Source organism: Urocampus carinirostris, chromosome 6, assembly GCF_059441175.1.
Source record: "Urocampus carinirostris isolate Australia breed hairy pipefish chromosome 6, RoL_Ucar_1.0, whole genome shotgun sequence".
Classification (NCBI taxonomy): Eukaryota; Metazoa; Chordata; class Actinopteri; order Syngnathiformes; family Syngnathidae; genus Urocampus; species Urocampus carinirostris.
Window position 1 is genome coordinate 40,889,083 of NC_142354.1, and position 16,598 is coordinate 40,905,680.

Consider the following 16,598-nt stretch of genomic DNA (forward strand, 5'->3'; position numbering starts at 1 on the left):
ATGACTAAATTCTGTGCAGGCTTGGGGAGTAACGGAATACGTGGAACGGCAAAAATGATGTTTGCAAGCTGTTTGGATTTATTTTCATTTTGTTTCTGTCGCATTTGATGTTAGTTTTGCCGGAGAGCAAAGAGATCAAAGCCAGGAGAGGAAGCTTACCACGTGTTGTGAGTCATCATTTTATTCATATTTAGTTTCTTTTGTCTTTTATTAGCATATTTGGTATTGGAGTCATTCAAAAGTAATTGAAAGTAATCCAGTTAAAGTAACCGTACCCAACCTAGCACGGAAGCTTGTGACAAGTGCTGCAACGGCCATGCATGTTTTGCCGCTTTCCTTCGGCCACAGTCGTCCGGAAATGAGACGCACACTTTCACATTAATTAAAAAGAATTCTTCCACCCATTCACTACGAAAATTATAACTTTATTTTTTCATTTTCCCGCCATGTTTATGAAATGAACTGATCTGCATTTAAATAGCGCTTTTCAAGTCAATGACTTCCCAAAGCACTTTATAATGTGCTACACATTTCCCAATAGCGGCCTTGCAGCCATGTAAGGCGCTAACCTGCTTATTGGGGGTATTAGGGGGTTCAGTGTCTTACCCAAGGACACTTCGACATGTAACACGGACGAGCCGGGATTCGAACTGGGATCCCTTGATCCCAAGACGAGCGCTCTACCTCCTGAGCTACTGCCGCCCCATTTCTTATGTGCGTAAAAATCGCAACATTTAAGATTGAGGCTTGTCATGTGCATTCACTTCCGCCCCTTGAGACCTCAGAGTTCTTAGATTATCGAACTCTGCTTTTATTTTATTTTTTTAGGTTTTTCTACATTTTTATACTTTTTTTCTTTAATGTACATTCTGTAAATTCAATTTAAAAAAATTGCAACACAATTTAATCATATTTTAGACGTCGATATTTCGTGATTAGGTCTATTTTTAGAACGGGTCCGCGGGGATGGGGTTGGCGACCCTGATCTGGTTGATGTCAATTTTAATTCCATTCATGTAACTTTTAAAAACATGCACATCAGATTGTTCATTATTGAATAATTCATCCTCCCCGGGAAAAATTATTAGCGTCTAAATTTGTTTGTGTCAGGCGGAGCCTCCCCCGGCAGTCGTACTTTTACTTCTGCCTCCCTCGCTTATCTCGTATTATATTATGTTTTACCACAGTGCTTGCATTTTCTATTTGTGTGCAAATGAACTGAGTGGAAATAAACAAGGAGCTTAATCAGCACCACGCCGCCACGTCCACGTCCTAATTGTTTGACGTTTCGGTACTTTTCTCCATGACGCTCGCTTCCCTTGAAGAGCGTAGCCCGCCCCCACAAAACGTGTATCTAAGACCACTTTTATATGGTGCAAATATCTATTGTGAGACGTCCAACTCTGCTAATGCTAACTCGTTAAGTGCGACTGAAAAAAAAGGACATTTCGAAGAGGGTTGAGGGTTCGTGTCAAACTGTCACTTGTGAGTCTGCACACCCACCTGGCACCACTCCATTTGTAGCGATGGCGCTCATGGAGATAGCAGTCAGCATGGTCTAAATAGGCAAAGGAGAAAAAGACAATATTTAGAAATCTACTATAAACATTAAAAACAGTTCATTTGATTTTTTATGCATACAAATAAGAGTACAGTGTTTTAAGCCGGATCTGGCCAGGTTATAGTTATTCATACTCATACCTGTCATGCTCCAGGGCTCCATGCCCTTACAAACTGTCGTATTTTCCCGTACAAAATACAAAATAACCATTTTTTTTCAAACGTGTTTGATTATGTAGTTTAACATGTTATGTTGTACATGTGTTTCGTTGTATCAACTCATCTCATTAGCTACACCGCTTATCCTCAGTAGGGTCGCGGGGGTGCTGGAGCCCATCCCAGCAATCATCGGGCAGTGGGCAGGGGACACCCTTAACTGTTTGACAGCCAATTGCAGGGCACACGGGGACAGACAACTCGCTCGCTCATTCACACTTAGGGACAATTTAGACCGGCCAATCCACCTGAAATGCATGTCTTTGGAATGTAGGAGGGAACCGGAATGCCCAGAGGAAACCCACGCAAGCACGGGGAGAACATACAAACTCCGCACAGGAAGTCCGGTAGCTAGATTTGAACCCACACAGGAGGTTCCCAAGACCTTAGAACTGTGCCGCACATACGCTACCCACTGCGACGCCGTGCTGCTCGTTGTATCATATATATTGTCAATTAACATTTTGTTGTGAGATACTGAGTTGCTCGACATGAATGAGGTTTATTATAAAAAAAATTCAAAAGTAAAGTAGCTTGGACGTTCACTGTAGAAGGAAAAAATACATGCAAATATAATTAAGTAGAATAATACATTTTCTTATTCAAATTATTAATTAATTTTCTGCATTGCACTATTGTTGGTAATATACTGGTTAAAGCAGTGTTCTCGTTTGCCCGCGTCCCTGCGTCCTAGACGCATCATTTTTGCTGGGGACGCATAGTCTCAAATCAACGTGCGTCCCCGGGACGCCACTTTTTTGACACAAAATTGTCATTATTACCCAATTACATTTTTTTTAAACAAAGATTTACCACACTCCAAACTTTTCGTCAGGCAGATCCGGCAGATGTTGTTTTGGTCTCGCGGTTCGAGTTTTCGTCTGCACGCCGGTCTCGAGTTGTGTGGTGAAAAGTCCGTCTCTTTTTAGAGAACCGGCTTTTTCATATCAACTCATTCAAGAGAGCCGGCTCTCAAACGGCTCACTTGCTTTGATGCATTATATTACGAATGATGATGTTGTATAAAGAAGTTAAGAAAAAAAGGAAGTATAAAAGGAGAAAATCAAAAAAGACAGGTTTGTGGTTATCCTTTTAATCGGTATATTACCAACAATAATTTGATGCAGAAAATGAATTCATAATTTGATGATTAAAACTAATTGAATTTATAGATTTCTATTATATATTTGTCACCAACTTACAATTTCAACCTCGATAACACTAAATTTTGGTGACCCATAGATATCTGTTGGGACCCATAGATTTTTGAGCACTTTTCAGAGGTAAAATGAACACTGGTTAAAGGGATAACCACTAACCAGTCTTTTTTCATTTTCTCCTTTTATACTTCCTTTTTTTATTAACTTCTTTATACAACATAATTCGTAATATAATGCAATAAGTGAGCCTTTTGAGAGCAGGCTCTCTTTAATCTAAAAAGAGACGGACTTCCTTTCACTCCATCAGACCGCTGGCTTCATTTGAACTTGTTTGACTTGATTGATTTGCCGTTTTGTGATAGTCGGTGTATACCGGATGGTACCCATCATTGACAAATCAGCATTTTTCCGTACACGTCTTAAAATGCATAAGAAACGTACTTTGTACGGCAAAAACGTACAGGTTCACAGATATGCATACTACATAATCATTAGGGTTTTTTTTAATTCATGATGCATGATTGAAAAAATAACTGCTACCCCAGAAAGATGGCGAGATAGTGTAGGTGAGGATCTAAAAATGATGAGGAAAGCTCCGGAAGAGACAAATGACAAGTGGAGGAGGAGAAAGCCAATGCTGTGTGACGGTGCGAAGATAGAATTAAGATTTTATGGGTGCACAATTGTTCAGCTGCTGGGATTGACGTTTCACACGCTTGGGGAATGAAAAGAACTCTTCTTCAGAGAAACTTTTTTTGTAATTCTGTAAAGTTCCTAAATCCTCTTCTTTCCAGAAAAAAAAGTAATATTTTTGGGATTACGTATCCGCCTCAATTACAATGACGCAATAGTAAAGTGGCATAACGTAAATGTTATCAAAATACCAGTGAGTGTTTGGAAAATACATTGATACAGTCAGCATCACATTACATTAAGTAATATTTATTTGATTTTGCAATGGAAAATCATATAATAAACGATTTCAGAAGATAATGTACTATATAGGATAGAGAGATGGATAGGCTCTACTTGCCTAAGCAGAGTTGGGTAGGGTTACTTCAACTTGATTACTTCCAATTACTTTTGGATTACTCCAATACCAAATATGCTAATAAAAGACAAAAGAAACTAAATATGAATACAATGATGACTCACAACACGTGGTAAGCAACACGTGGTAAATGCGACAGAAACAAAATGAAAATAAATCCAAACAGCTTGCCAACATCATTTTTGCCTGGGGAGTAACTTAAAATATTTTATTGCAGTGTGTATTCTGTGTAGCACTATCTAGATCACAGGTGTCAAAGAGGCGGCCCGCGGGCCAGATCAGGCCCGCTATAGTATTGAATCCGGCCCGCGAGACAACACTCAGAGAAGCGCAAGAGAAAAACGAGCTGCAGGTTGAAATAGGTCCACTTGATGTTGCCAAAGCCAGGTGCCTCAAACAAAGACACTGTACTTGTATTTCTCTCTCTCTCTCTCTCTCTCTCTCTCTCTCTCTCTCTCTCTCTCTCTCTCTCTCTCTCTCTCTCCCTTTCTCCCTCTCTTCCTCCCCCTCTCCCTCTCCCTCTCTTTTGTCCACGCCTTTTCGCCCGATCTCTGTCTCTTTCACTCTCTGTGTCTCTTTTTTTTCCTTCCTTTGTTGCTCTTTGTTTCTTTCTCTCTCTGTGTCTTTTTAACTTATTTTGCTCTAACTTCCTTCTCTCATTTTCTCTCTTTTCTCTTTTCTGTCAGTCTTTCTATTTCTCTTTGGATTTCTTTCTTCCTCTCCCTTTCTTTTCCCCCTCTCTCACGACTTTTTATCTTTTGCTTTTCACGCTGTCTCCCTCTCTCTTTTCTTTCTTTGTCCTGCCCTCTCTCCTTATCCCTCCCTCTTTCTTTTATTTCTGTATCTCTCTTTTTTTTTTCTCTTTAATCTACTAGTCCGGCCCCCGACAGAATGTTTGTTCTATCGTGTGGCCCTCGAGTTCAAATGAGTTTGACACCCCTGATCTAGATACTCTATATAACACGCTACATTGGGTATTAAAACGTCACATTGGGTATTTGTGTTCATCTCATCAGCTGCACCGCTTATTCTCAGTAGGGTCGCGGGGATGCTGGAGCCCATTCCAGCATTCATCGGGCAGTGGGCAGGGGACTGGTTGCCAGCCAATCGCAGGGCACAAGGGGACAGACAACTCACTCGATCAGTCACACCTAGGGACAATTTGGACCGGCCAATCCACCTGAAATGCATGTCTTTGGAATGTGGGAGGAAACCGGAGTGCCCGGAGGAAACCCACGCAAGCACGGGGAGAACATACAAACTCCGCACAGTACTGTATTGTATTCTTTTTCCTTTATTATTGTTTTGTTCTCCAGCGCAGGGATGCTGCTGGAAGTGTAAATTTCCCTGTGGGGATGAATAAAGTATCTCTCTCTCTCTCTCTCTCTCTCTCTCTCTCTCTCTCTCTCTCTTCTCTCTCTCTCTCTCTCTCTCTCTCTCTCTTCTCTCTCTCTCTCTCTCTCTCTCTCTCTCTGTCTCTCTCTCTCTCTCTCTCTCTCTCTCTTTCTCTCTATCTAATCTGTAATCAGTAGGCCTTGCCACCCTACTGATATCTGCTACTAAAATAAACGTTTCTACCTGCATGGTTTAACTATATAGTGGGAGCTTTTTGGAACACAACTCCTGCAAAAAACGAGGGATTGCCACTATTCACAGAAGTACTTTAGAATAGAATAGAATATACCTTTATTGTCATTGTTACAACATGGGTTGAATATATTGTGACAACGAAATTGGACGTGGCTCTCCAGGTCCACATTTTACAGTGAGGATAAAGAAAACAAAGAGATAAAGGAACAAAGAAGATGTTTGTACTGTCACTGTTGCATAGGCTTTGTTTTCCTCTGGAGGGGGTGTGTGTGAGGGGGTGAGGGACAGACAGAGATGGCCGGATCCAACTAGATGTTTGATCTTACTGTACACACGGTCCAGTGTTTTTTCCCTAATTGTTCAGTCCACGTATTGAATGTATTTTGGAAGTACAGTCCTTAAACATGCCCGATTAAAGTCGCCAGCGACGATAAAAGCTCCGTCGGGGTGTGCAAGCTGCTGTTTATTGATAGCAGCGGGCAGGAGATTTAGCGCTATGCTAACGTTAGTATCCGGTGAAACGTTAACATCCGGTGGAACGTTATAGTACACTATTGAGTTATATTTTCCGAGTACATGAACAAAACAAAATGATTTGACCACCATTGCCGGACGTCCAATGCCTACACAGCGACTCCCGCGCAAAAATATATTGTGCACCTCAACTGTCCCCGTGAAGGTGGTAATTTGCTTAGCGGCACCTCAGGGCGTCGACATATCAAGGACGCGGCCGACGACGGGGGTCTGTTCCTTTGCGTTAATCTGCTCCTAATGAGGCCACAAGCTCATCTCTCGCCCCCGCAGATAAGACCGTAATTGTTTAAATGTTTTATCTGATGTGGTGGCGAGGACAAAGTGGTCTCATACGTAACCATCGAGTCGCATCCCTAAGACCGAAGGGATGCGCCACATCCGTCTGGCGGTTAAAAATGAGGTTTTTTTCTGCCGCAGCCTCCATCAACAAAATTGTCTGACAAGGTGACCCGACCATCGGGATGTCTCGACTCTATCTTCTCATCTTCACTGCTGTCATTTTCTTGTGACTTTTGCTCAAATCCCATTTGGCAAGTTTACTTTTACCTTTAGAAGCATCTCACATCTTTTGCAAGGCATCATCTGGATGTCAGGGACATCATTAAAGACCAGCAGATATTTTTGTCCCAGACCTTTTAGGTCAGCACCCTACTTGTGAAAATAAATGTCTATTTTGAGAAGCATGAAGTGTAGAGCAGTGTTCTCATTTGCCCGCGTCCCTGCGTCCTAGACGCATCATTTTTGCTGGGGACGCATAGTCTCAAATCAACGTGTGTCCCTGGGACGCAACTTTTTTGACACAAAACTGTCATTATTACCTGATTACTTTTTTTTAACAAAGATTTACCGCACTCCAAACTTTTCGTCAGGCAGATCCGCCATTGTTGTTTTCGTCTCGCGGTTTTCGTCTGCACGCCGATCTCGTCCAACGAGATCTCGTTGCTTCGAGATTACGTCGTTGTTGTGGTGCTTGTCGTCGAGCGAAGGTTAAGTATGCCTCCGAAAAAAAGGTTAGTATTAGGTGAAAATCAACACAAATTTGGTAATTTCTTCATTGTCAGTAATAAGTCGAAACAAAATGCAGAAAGTGATAACAACCGCAAAAATTCCGGCACTAAAAAAACATCGGAGAAATTCATACTTGTCATCCTGTACGTTTTTGCCGTACAAAGTACGTTTATTATGCATTTCAAGACGTGTACGACGTACGAGAAAATCTGTACGGAAAAACGCTAATTTGTCAAAGATGGGTACCATCCGGTATACACCGACTATCACGAAACGGCAAATCAATCAAGTCAAACGAGTTCGAGTTGTGAAGTGAAAGGAAGTCCGTCTTTTTTTAGAGAACCGGCTATTTTGGCTCAACTCATTAAAAAGAGCCGGCTCTCAAACGGCTCACTTGCTTTGATGATTGATATTACGAACTATGTTGTATAAAGAAGTTAAGAAAAAAAGGAAGTATAAAAGGAGAAAATAAAAATAAGACACTTTTGTGGTTATCCCTTTAATCGGTATATTACCAACAATAATTTGATGCAGAAAATGAATTAATAATTTGATGATTAAAACTAAATAAATATATAGATTTATATTATACATTTGATTTACGATTTCAACCCTAAATTTTGGGGACCCATAGAGCCCTGTTGGGACCCATAATTTTTGAGCATGCAAGTCCCCGGGACCCATCACTTTTCAGAGGTGAAACGAACACTGGTAATGAGAGAGAAAACCATTGTGTTTCTATGCAAATGTTATAGTAAATTGGTAACTATTCTTCACAAGACAAATTAATGCCAAACATGAATTGCATGTGGTACCTAGTTGCAAAAAGTGAGTATAATGTATAAAACGGAGAGTATGTTTTCTCATCTCATCTCATTAGCCACACAACTTATCCTCAGTAGGGGGTGCTGGAGCCCATTCCAGCGATCATCGGGCAGTGGGCAGGGGACACCCTGAACTGGTTGCCAGCCAATCGCAGGGCACACAGTGACAGACAACTCACTCGCTCATTCACACCTAGGGACAATTTGGACCGGCCAATTCACCTGAAATGCATGTTTTTGGAATGTGGGAGGAAACCGGAGTGCCTGGAAGAAACCCACTTAAGCATGGGGAGAACATACAAACTCCGCACAGGAAGTCTGGAGCTGGATTTGAACCCACGCAGGAGGTTCCCAAGACATGAACTGTGCCGCACATGCGCTAACCACTGCGCCGCCGTGCTGCCCAGTATGTTTTCTAATAAATTAAAATAAATGTGAAATAAAATTCAGTCAAAATATGACATGACTAAAAATGTGCCTTTGATAAGTTTATAGCTTCATAGACACACAGAAGAAACCGATTGTTTTTTTATTTCGCAAAGAAAACAGGAGAGGACCCAAACCTCGGATAAAAAAATACGACCTGCTCTTAAAGATGCTCCCCTAAGCCCTTTTGAGTAAATCTTACAGGTTACAATAAAAACAACAAGTAGGGATATCAAAGAGCAGCAAGCTTATAGGTCATTGGTTACAATTATGTAAACAGTGCGCATAAAACTCAAACTAACAAACTGCTTAATGGCATAATTGCTATAACCTGCTCCCTGTCCGTTCAAGATGGGACTTTAAGGTTCTCTTCCAAACATAAACGTTTGCTTGGCTTTGCCTCCTTTCATCTTTCAACTGCTCAAAGCCTCTGCGCAGAAAATCCTGGACTAGTGATTCCAAGAGCCAAGAAGAAATCGACAGGCTCAGGAGCGTTCTCCATTCGTTTTCCGGTGTTGTCCAATGCTCTGCCTATAGAGCTATGATCTGCAACCTCTGTGTAAGTGTTTAGATCTAGACTTGGGCCATTTAGAATCTATGCTTTATAAGTAATAAAGAGTCTAAAGTTATACTATAGTTCTCTTTTCCTGGTACCTGGGTGGTGAAATGAAATGAAATGATCTGCATTTATATAGCGCTTTTCAAGTCAACGACATCCCAAAGCGCTTTACAATGTGCTCCACATTTCCCAATAGCGGCCTTGCAGCCATGTAAGGCGCTAACCTGCTTATTGGGGGTATTAGGGTTCAGTGTCTTACCCAAGGACACTTCGACATGTAACACGGGCGAGCCGGGATTCGAACTGGGATCCCTTGATCCCAAGACGAGCGCTCTACCTCCTGAGCTACTGCCGCCCCAGTAGTTTCAAAGACACACAGAAGAAACCAATCGTTTTTTTTTTATTTTGCAAAGAAAACAGGAGAGGACCCAAACCTCAGATAAAAAAATACGTTCTGTACTTAAAGATGTTACAGGTTACAATAAAAACAACAAGTAGGCATATCAAAGAGCAGCAATCTTGGTTACAATTATGTAAACAGTGCGCATAGTGCGGGTGGTGGCTAAGCGAGTTGAGTGAGAAGCCAGGATGTTGCACAATATATTTGTTCTGTATGTAGAGGTAGTCTATGAAGACATTTACATTTAATGTATTAAAATATATGTTTTTAATTTCTATTTTTTAATCTTGCACCGACTATTTTTTTGCTGTACGATGAACATCCACCCATCCATCCATTATCTGCACCACATAGGAGGTTCGATCTCATGACCTCAGAACTGTGTTGCACAGGCGCTAACCACTGCACCGCTGAATGAACATATTTTATTATATATATTTTATTCTATTTGATACACTTTGGGGTAGCACGGCGGAGCAGTGGTTAGCGCGTGTGCGGCACAGTTCTGAGGTCATGGGTTCAAATCCAGCTACCGGACTTCCAGTGTGGAGTTTGTATGTTCTCCCCGTGCTTGCATGGGTTTCTTCCGGGCACTCCGGTTTCCTCCCACATTCCAAAAACATGCATGTCAGGTTAATTGGCCGGTCCAAATTGCCCCTAGGTGTGAATGAGCGAGTTGTCTGTCCCTGTGTGCCCTGTGATTGGCTGGCAACCAGTTCAGGGTGTCCCCTGCCTACTGCCCGAAGCTAGCTGGGATGGGCTCCAGCACCCCCGTGACCCTACTGATGATAAGCGGTGCAGATAATGGATGGATGGATGATACACCTTGATTCTATATGTTTTGACTCTCACAAAATATTTAATGTTAGTTTCTCTAGCTGTTTGAAGCGTCTGATTGGTGAAAGCTACTCCCAAAAGCATGCAGTGAAAAGTTGTATGATCTAGTCGTCGCTGAGCGCAAAGGACACTTTAGGTCTGCTTACATCCCGACCTAACGCTCCTATTTGGCCTTTGGTGGACCTTGGGAGTGAGAGGAGATTGCTTCTGACAGAACAGTGTCCTGCAGCTCCAGAGCTCCGCTTCATTAGCACGCTTCACTACGCCCCCCTTGTCAGATGATTTCTTCCACCGACTGCTGCGACTTCAGCACAAAGACCTTCGCTAGGGAGTCTGCCTCCCGACGGAGGGCAGGACTCACTCTCAGGTGGAAGAAAGGAAGTCAGAGGGTGAAGACACGAATGGCACGAGGGGGCCTGGCAGCTCTTTGGGAATAGATGGTGAGCAGATTCAGAAGCAAGGGAGCAGCACAAAATATAAAAGACTTCCAAAAAATGAGGAAGCATAACATATAAGAGTGGGCCAAACTGGTATTTTTGGTATCGAGCCGTTCCAAGTAATCATTAAATAATTGTACTCCTGCCCCCTTGAGTTGTTTTTCAATAATGATAAAAACAGCCTAAAACAAATTATATTTTCTATTAAAAAAGGAAAATCCCAACTTTAAGAATAAAGAGCATATATATATATATATATATATATATATATATATATATATATATATATATATATATATATATATATACAGTATATATAGTATATATACTGTCTATATATATACTGTCTCTCTCTCTCTCTCTATACATATATATATATATATATATATATACAGTAAACCTCGGATAAGTCGGATCCAGATGGACCGGTCATTTTCATCCGACTTATCCGAGGATCCGACTTATCCGAGGTCGCAAAATTTCGGTGAAAACTGTTGGCGAAATTTGTTAGCTTGCATTAGCATCATTCCACAGTCAATTCTGATTTCAGGCCTCGATGATTTTTGACGGAACCACAAAATCAGTGCTTTGTCGACATCTGGATGATCATTTACCCTCTGCCTTTTAGCGGTCGGAGCTCTAAAATCTGTCGCACACATATCTTTTATCTTCTTCTGGCTTTTCAGAATGTCGCTCAAAGTTTGAGGGCTCATTCCAAACTTCGCCGCGATGTCTTTTTGCTTCATGTGCTGATTCTTTTCTTGGAATTCAATGATAGCGAGCTTTTCTTCATACGTTCTAGTCTTGAGACTCCTGCCTTTGGTTTTAGAACTTGAGGCCATCGCCACACCGTAGACCGCACAGACCGCAAGGAAGTCCAAAGAAATTCACACAAATTCAATTTGAATGCTAGCACTACTGTAATAAGAAACAATGGGATTATGATTACGAGGCTTTGTTCTATGACCGCGTGCTGTGATTGAGAGTGCTATCATTCAACACTGAGGAGGAGTTTGATGAATAGCCTCTGCCAATCACGGAACGCCACGTCACATCAAGAAATCTTCCCGGAAAATCTGGGAGGGGTGAAAATCTTCCCGGAAAATCTGTGAGGAGTGAAAATCTTCCCGGAAAATTCCATCGCTTACTGCCACTGGAGGCTGAAATTTAGAGCATTTGGGAGATGTCCTAGGCGACCTGATACCGATCCGACTTATCAGAGGCGAAAACCATTAAAAAGGGTCAATTGTACGGAAAAATCCATCCGACTTAGGCGAGGATCCGACTTATAAAATCCGACTTATGCGAGGTGTAATACTACAGAAAAGCCTAGAGAACAAACGTTCCACGCAATTTGTCCGACTTATCCGAGAATCCGACTTATGCGAGTCCGACTTATCCGAGGTTTACTGTATATATATATATATATATATATATATACACTGTATATATATACTGTATATATATATACTGTATATATATACTGTGTATATATATATATATATATATAAATATATACATATATATATATATATATATACATATATATACATATATATATATATATATATATATATACATATATATACATATATACATATATATATATATATACATATATATATATATATATATATATATATATATATATATATATATATATATATATATATATATATATATATATATATATATATATATATATATATATATATATATATATATATGTGGGCAGCACGGCGGCGCAGTGGTTAGTGCGTGTGCGGCACAGTTCTGAGGTCGTGGGAACCTCCTGCGTGGGTTCAAATCCAGCTACCAGCCTTACTGTGCGGAATTTGTATGTTCTCCCCGTGCTTGCGTGGGTTTCCTCCGGGCACTCCGGTTTCCTCCCACATTCCAAAGACATGCATTTCAGGTTAATTGGCTGGTCCAAATTGTCCCTAGGTGTGACTGACCGAGTGTGTTGTCTGTCCCCGTGTGCCCTGCGATTGGCTGGCAACCAGTTCAGGGTGTCCCCTGCCCGGAGATGGTTGGGATGGGCTCCAGCCCCCCCGTGACCCTAATAAGGATAAGCGGTACAGCTGATGAGATGAGATGAGATGACATAAGAATATAACCACCACTTTTTACGATTGGAATGAATTGCTGCACGGTGGAATCAGGGTATTGGAACGGAGCCCAACATTCAGGGTGTTGGAACGGAGCCCCCTTTCCAATGAACCGCTCAGCACTTGTTGTGGAGACCCGGGTACTAAATGACTTGTAAATGACCTAATTATTATATTTTTACACGTTCATGTTAGCGTAATCTTTCGTACGGTATGTTTCGGTTAAACATTCATGGTAAACATTCAGGGTGTTGGAACGGATTAAAACGATTTACATTATTTTTAATGGGAAAAATGATTTCGGTGATCGAACAAATCGGTTTTGGAACAGGGTTCTGGAACGGATTATGGTCGAGAACCGAGGTTTCACTGTAATTAAATGGTAGGACTGTATCGATCCGATCCAAGTACTCACTCAGTATCGATTATATCGGTATTTGGATCGATCCGCTCACCAAGAGATGAGAATAAAAGGGAAAAAGATGAAGAAACTGTATATAAACGAGATAACTCACCCCCCCAGCACTCCTGTTTCCAAGCCCTCCTTCACCCCCACCTTAGCGCATTCAGATTCTGGACCTGGAAGTAATGAGGACGAGCGCACAAGAGGCGGCCTTCCATCTAGGATATTAAACCTCATTGTGTCCAAGCCGCTTTCATTATCTGAGTGAGAAATATGCGAGTGTGTTTGTGTGCGGGCGTGTGTGTTTTTTTCCGAGCCAACTGTCAATTGTCACGTCTGGCAGGCTCTAACAAAGGTGGGTTTTTTATATTTGCAGAATGTCAGAAACAGAAAATAAAAAGGGGTTGGTAAGACACACACACAAGCAAAAACAACAGGGTGATCAATGTTCCCTGTAATTTTACACGGGTTTGATCGTTCACACAAAGTCGGTGAGCAACGCTTGAAACAACAGTGAGCAACGGTAATCCCAAGTGTGGCAACTAAGTCATTATCAAACATGTCCAAAACTTGACATCACGTTACATTTTGCCGAGTTTCCGGCAATGCAAAAATTGTTTTTACTTTTGAATGAATTGACTAATAGAGTATTGCAAAGGTTGTACTGCCTACAAACGTCATTTGTTTTTACAACAATTCTTTCACAAGATTTCCATTTCTTTTTTTTCCTGGTATCTTTTGTCACATAATACCAACATTTTTGGGGGCTTATTGAGTCGGTTGCATGATACACAACTGTATTTAATCACATTTTTTAGTGGAAGTACAATGTTGGCAACAAGATTGACTTGGTATAATTGGAAATTAATTGAATGCAACACAAACTCTTTCTTCTTTTTCCCTTTTTTTCTATTTTTTAAATAAATTCCTTTAAAAAAAAATTCATTGAGTTTATTTTTTCCTAGCTGTTACTTTTTTTTCTTTTTATTCTCTACTTTTTTCCCTTTGCTTCTTTATTTTCTTGTTTCTGGCTTTTTTTCAGAATTTTTCCTTCTTTTTTCCTCTTCCTTTTGTTTCTTTTTTTCTCACTACTTTTTCATTTTGGTATCTTTTCTTTTATGTTCTATCCCCCCCTCCCTTTAAGTCATTTTGTGCACAGTTTTACATAATATTTGGTTGTGTAGGGATTAAAGAAGCAAAAACAATCTAAAGAGCCGTTTGGGAACCGAAAGAGCCGGTTCTTTTTAGTGAGCCGAGCCGAAGAAGCCGGTTCTCAAAAAACTCTACTGACTTTACTCAACTTCGTTCTGCTTCGACCTTGACTTTTCAAAATACCGCATTTAGAACACAACGTCAGGGGAACCCTTGTATTTTTACCTTCATGCACTGTAACTTTGACTTAATTCGCTTCTTAATTAGCAATTTCAAGCCCTGATTTTTGTGAGTTGGCTAGATTTTCTTGTCCGCAGAGAAGCTCTGGGTAGTGCGCAATTGCGCACCCACGCAGTTTAGAGGGAACATTGCGCTGGATAGATTTTCTTGTGCGCTGAGAATGTGCGGGCAGTGCGCGATTGCTTAGAGGGAACATTGCTCTCGACCTCTTGCCCGCTAGACTCCCAGGCTAACCACTCAGTTCCAGCGCTGCCCTTGCTAATTCTAAACTGTTACCTCTTTTCAGGATGCTTTAGCACAGGCATGTCCAAAGTCCGGCCCGGGGGCCATTTACGGCCCGCGGTCAAATTTTTATTGGCCCTCGGCCTCTGTCATAAAATTAATAATATGTGGCTCGCCAGTAATGTTGAAGCCCCCATTTACAACATGTGGAAATAAAAAAGAAAACAGAGAAAATTCAGGTAGTTTTTTTCACCCAAATCAGAAACAAATCCTAATTTGCCAAGGGACAATTAAAAAAAAAAAAGTAATTTCAAGAGGCACTGCCAGCCCAAACGTGCTACAAAAACCTAATTGTAAACGAGCACTGTGAAAAGGGGAAGCAAACGGAAGCTGTTAACGGCACTGCTTGGAATTGAGTTTAATTCAAAAATAGACACTCCATTCCATCCTTTATCTGCACCTTGCACAGAAACATCGAGTTCAGTCTGAAACAAGATAAAGGGAAAATATATAGCCGGAGTAGCTCACCGAAGTCGTTGTGTTCAATAATAATGTGCAGCCATGGTCCTCTTATATCCGTGAGGGTAGTAAATCCAGGAGAAATATTTACAAATACAGTATAGTATGAATAAAGTATCTATCTATCTATCTATCTAGTAAAAAATGCTTTCTGTATGCCGTCAACCACGTGCTATACGCATTCATCTTTTTCGGCCAATTGCAGGCTTTGTTTTGCCGCTTCAGCCTATGCCAGCCTGTAAATGATAAAAAGGATCCGCCCCTTGAACTCCGAATAACTTTAGCCAATAGTGATCGATTCAAATGATAATAGACACATTGGTTAGCCAATGAAACGCCGGTAAATAAATCCCAGCATACACCGCGGACTTGGCGTTCGGGGGAAAATCTAGTCGGCGGCTGCAAGTTAGTTGGAAGACTTTGCGACTTAATATTGATCGATAAATAAGGCGCACTGTATTATAAGGCGCATGGTCAGTGCGCCTTATAGTGCGGAAAATACGGTATTCACTGAGGATGAATTTATTAAAAACTGTTCAACGAATGAAAGGCTGAATAGTCGGCCCTGATACATTTTCACCTTACCAAATCTGGCCCGCTTCCTGAAAAGTTTGGACACCCTTGCTTTAGCATGTCCACTCCACTTTCGCTGAGCGTTTTCTCAAGACTGTCTGTTGGTAAATGTGTGTCCTTTTTCTGATGTGAGTGAGAATGCAGCCTAGATTCTCCTCCAGCACCGAGTGTATTTATAGAACAACCCCCTCAAATCCCCACTATAGCAAACTAGCCCACACACACACAGCGTTAATACATTTCCCCCAATCCTGAAGCTTGCATCCAAGACCCCCCCCCCTTGCACATTCTATTTGCGTTTTTGCGTGCCGCTGGTATTTGCTATCCATCCATCCCAGTTTATATTGATCTTGTAAGCGCGATGAAAACAGTGTGCACAGAGAAGAAAACAAGCTCCGAACTGGCTCGCACTGAAAGCAACACAAACATGCTCAAATTTCCTCTCTCGTTCTCGTAAGCTTTTGCGGTTTCTTATCAGTCACACTACCGAGATCATTGAGGAGGCCCCAGGGTGATAAGCCGGAGCTGGAACGGTGCGTGAGGACCCCTGCCCGCCTTCTCTCTCTTTCTCGCTCTCTCTCTCTCGTATGCCTTACATAACACATCACTGCCCAACCCCTGGATGGGGGCGGGGGGCTGTTATGCCGAGAAATGCATCCCTGCCGAGATTTGCATCCCCTGGCTAATATAACCACCTTTACCTCGTTTTATCTCACTTTTATATCACTTTTCAGAAATGTAACTTTAACTGGATTACTTTCAATGACTTTTGGATTACT

General features: G+C 41.4%; 1 protein-coding gene across 3 annotated transcripts in view; it reads right to left on the bottom strand.

The window, feature by feature from the left end:
* slc12a5a (solute carrier family 12 member 5a) overlaps window positions 1-16,598 on the bottom strand; it is a 320,066-nt gene that overhangs the window by 46,784 nt on the left and 256,684 nt on the right. For all 3 annotated transcript variants that reach the window (XM_088339009.1, XM_088339007.1, XM_088339010.1), the window contains exon 5: window positions 1,504-1,558. In XM_088339009.1, coding sequence (XP_088195135.1) covers window positions 1,504-1,558 — 55 coding nt within the window. The remainder of the gene's footprint in view (window positions 1-1,503; window positions 1,559-16,598) is intronic.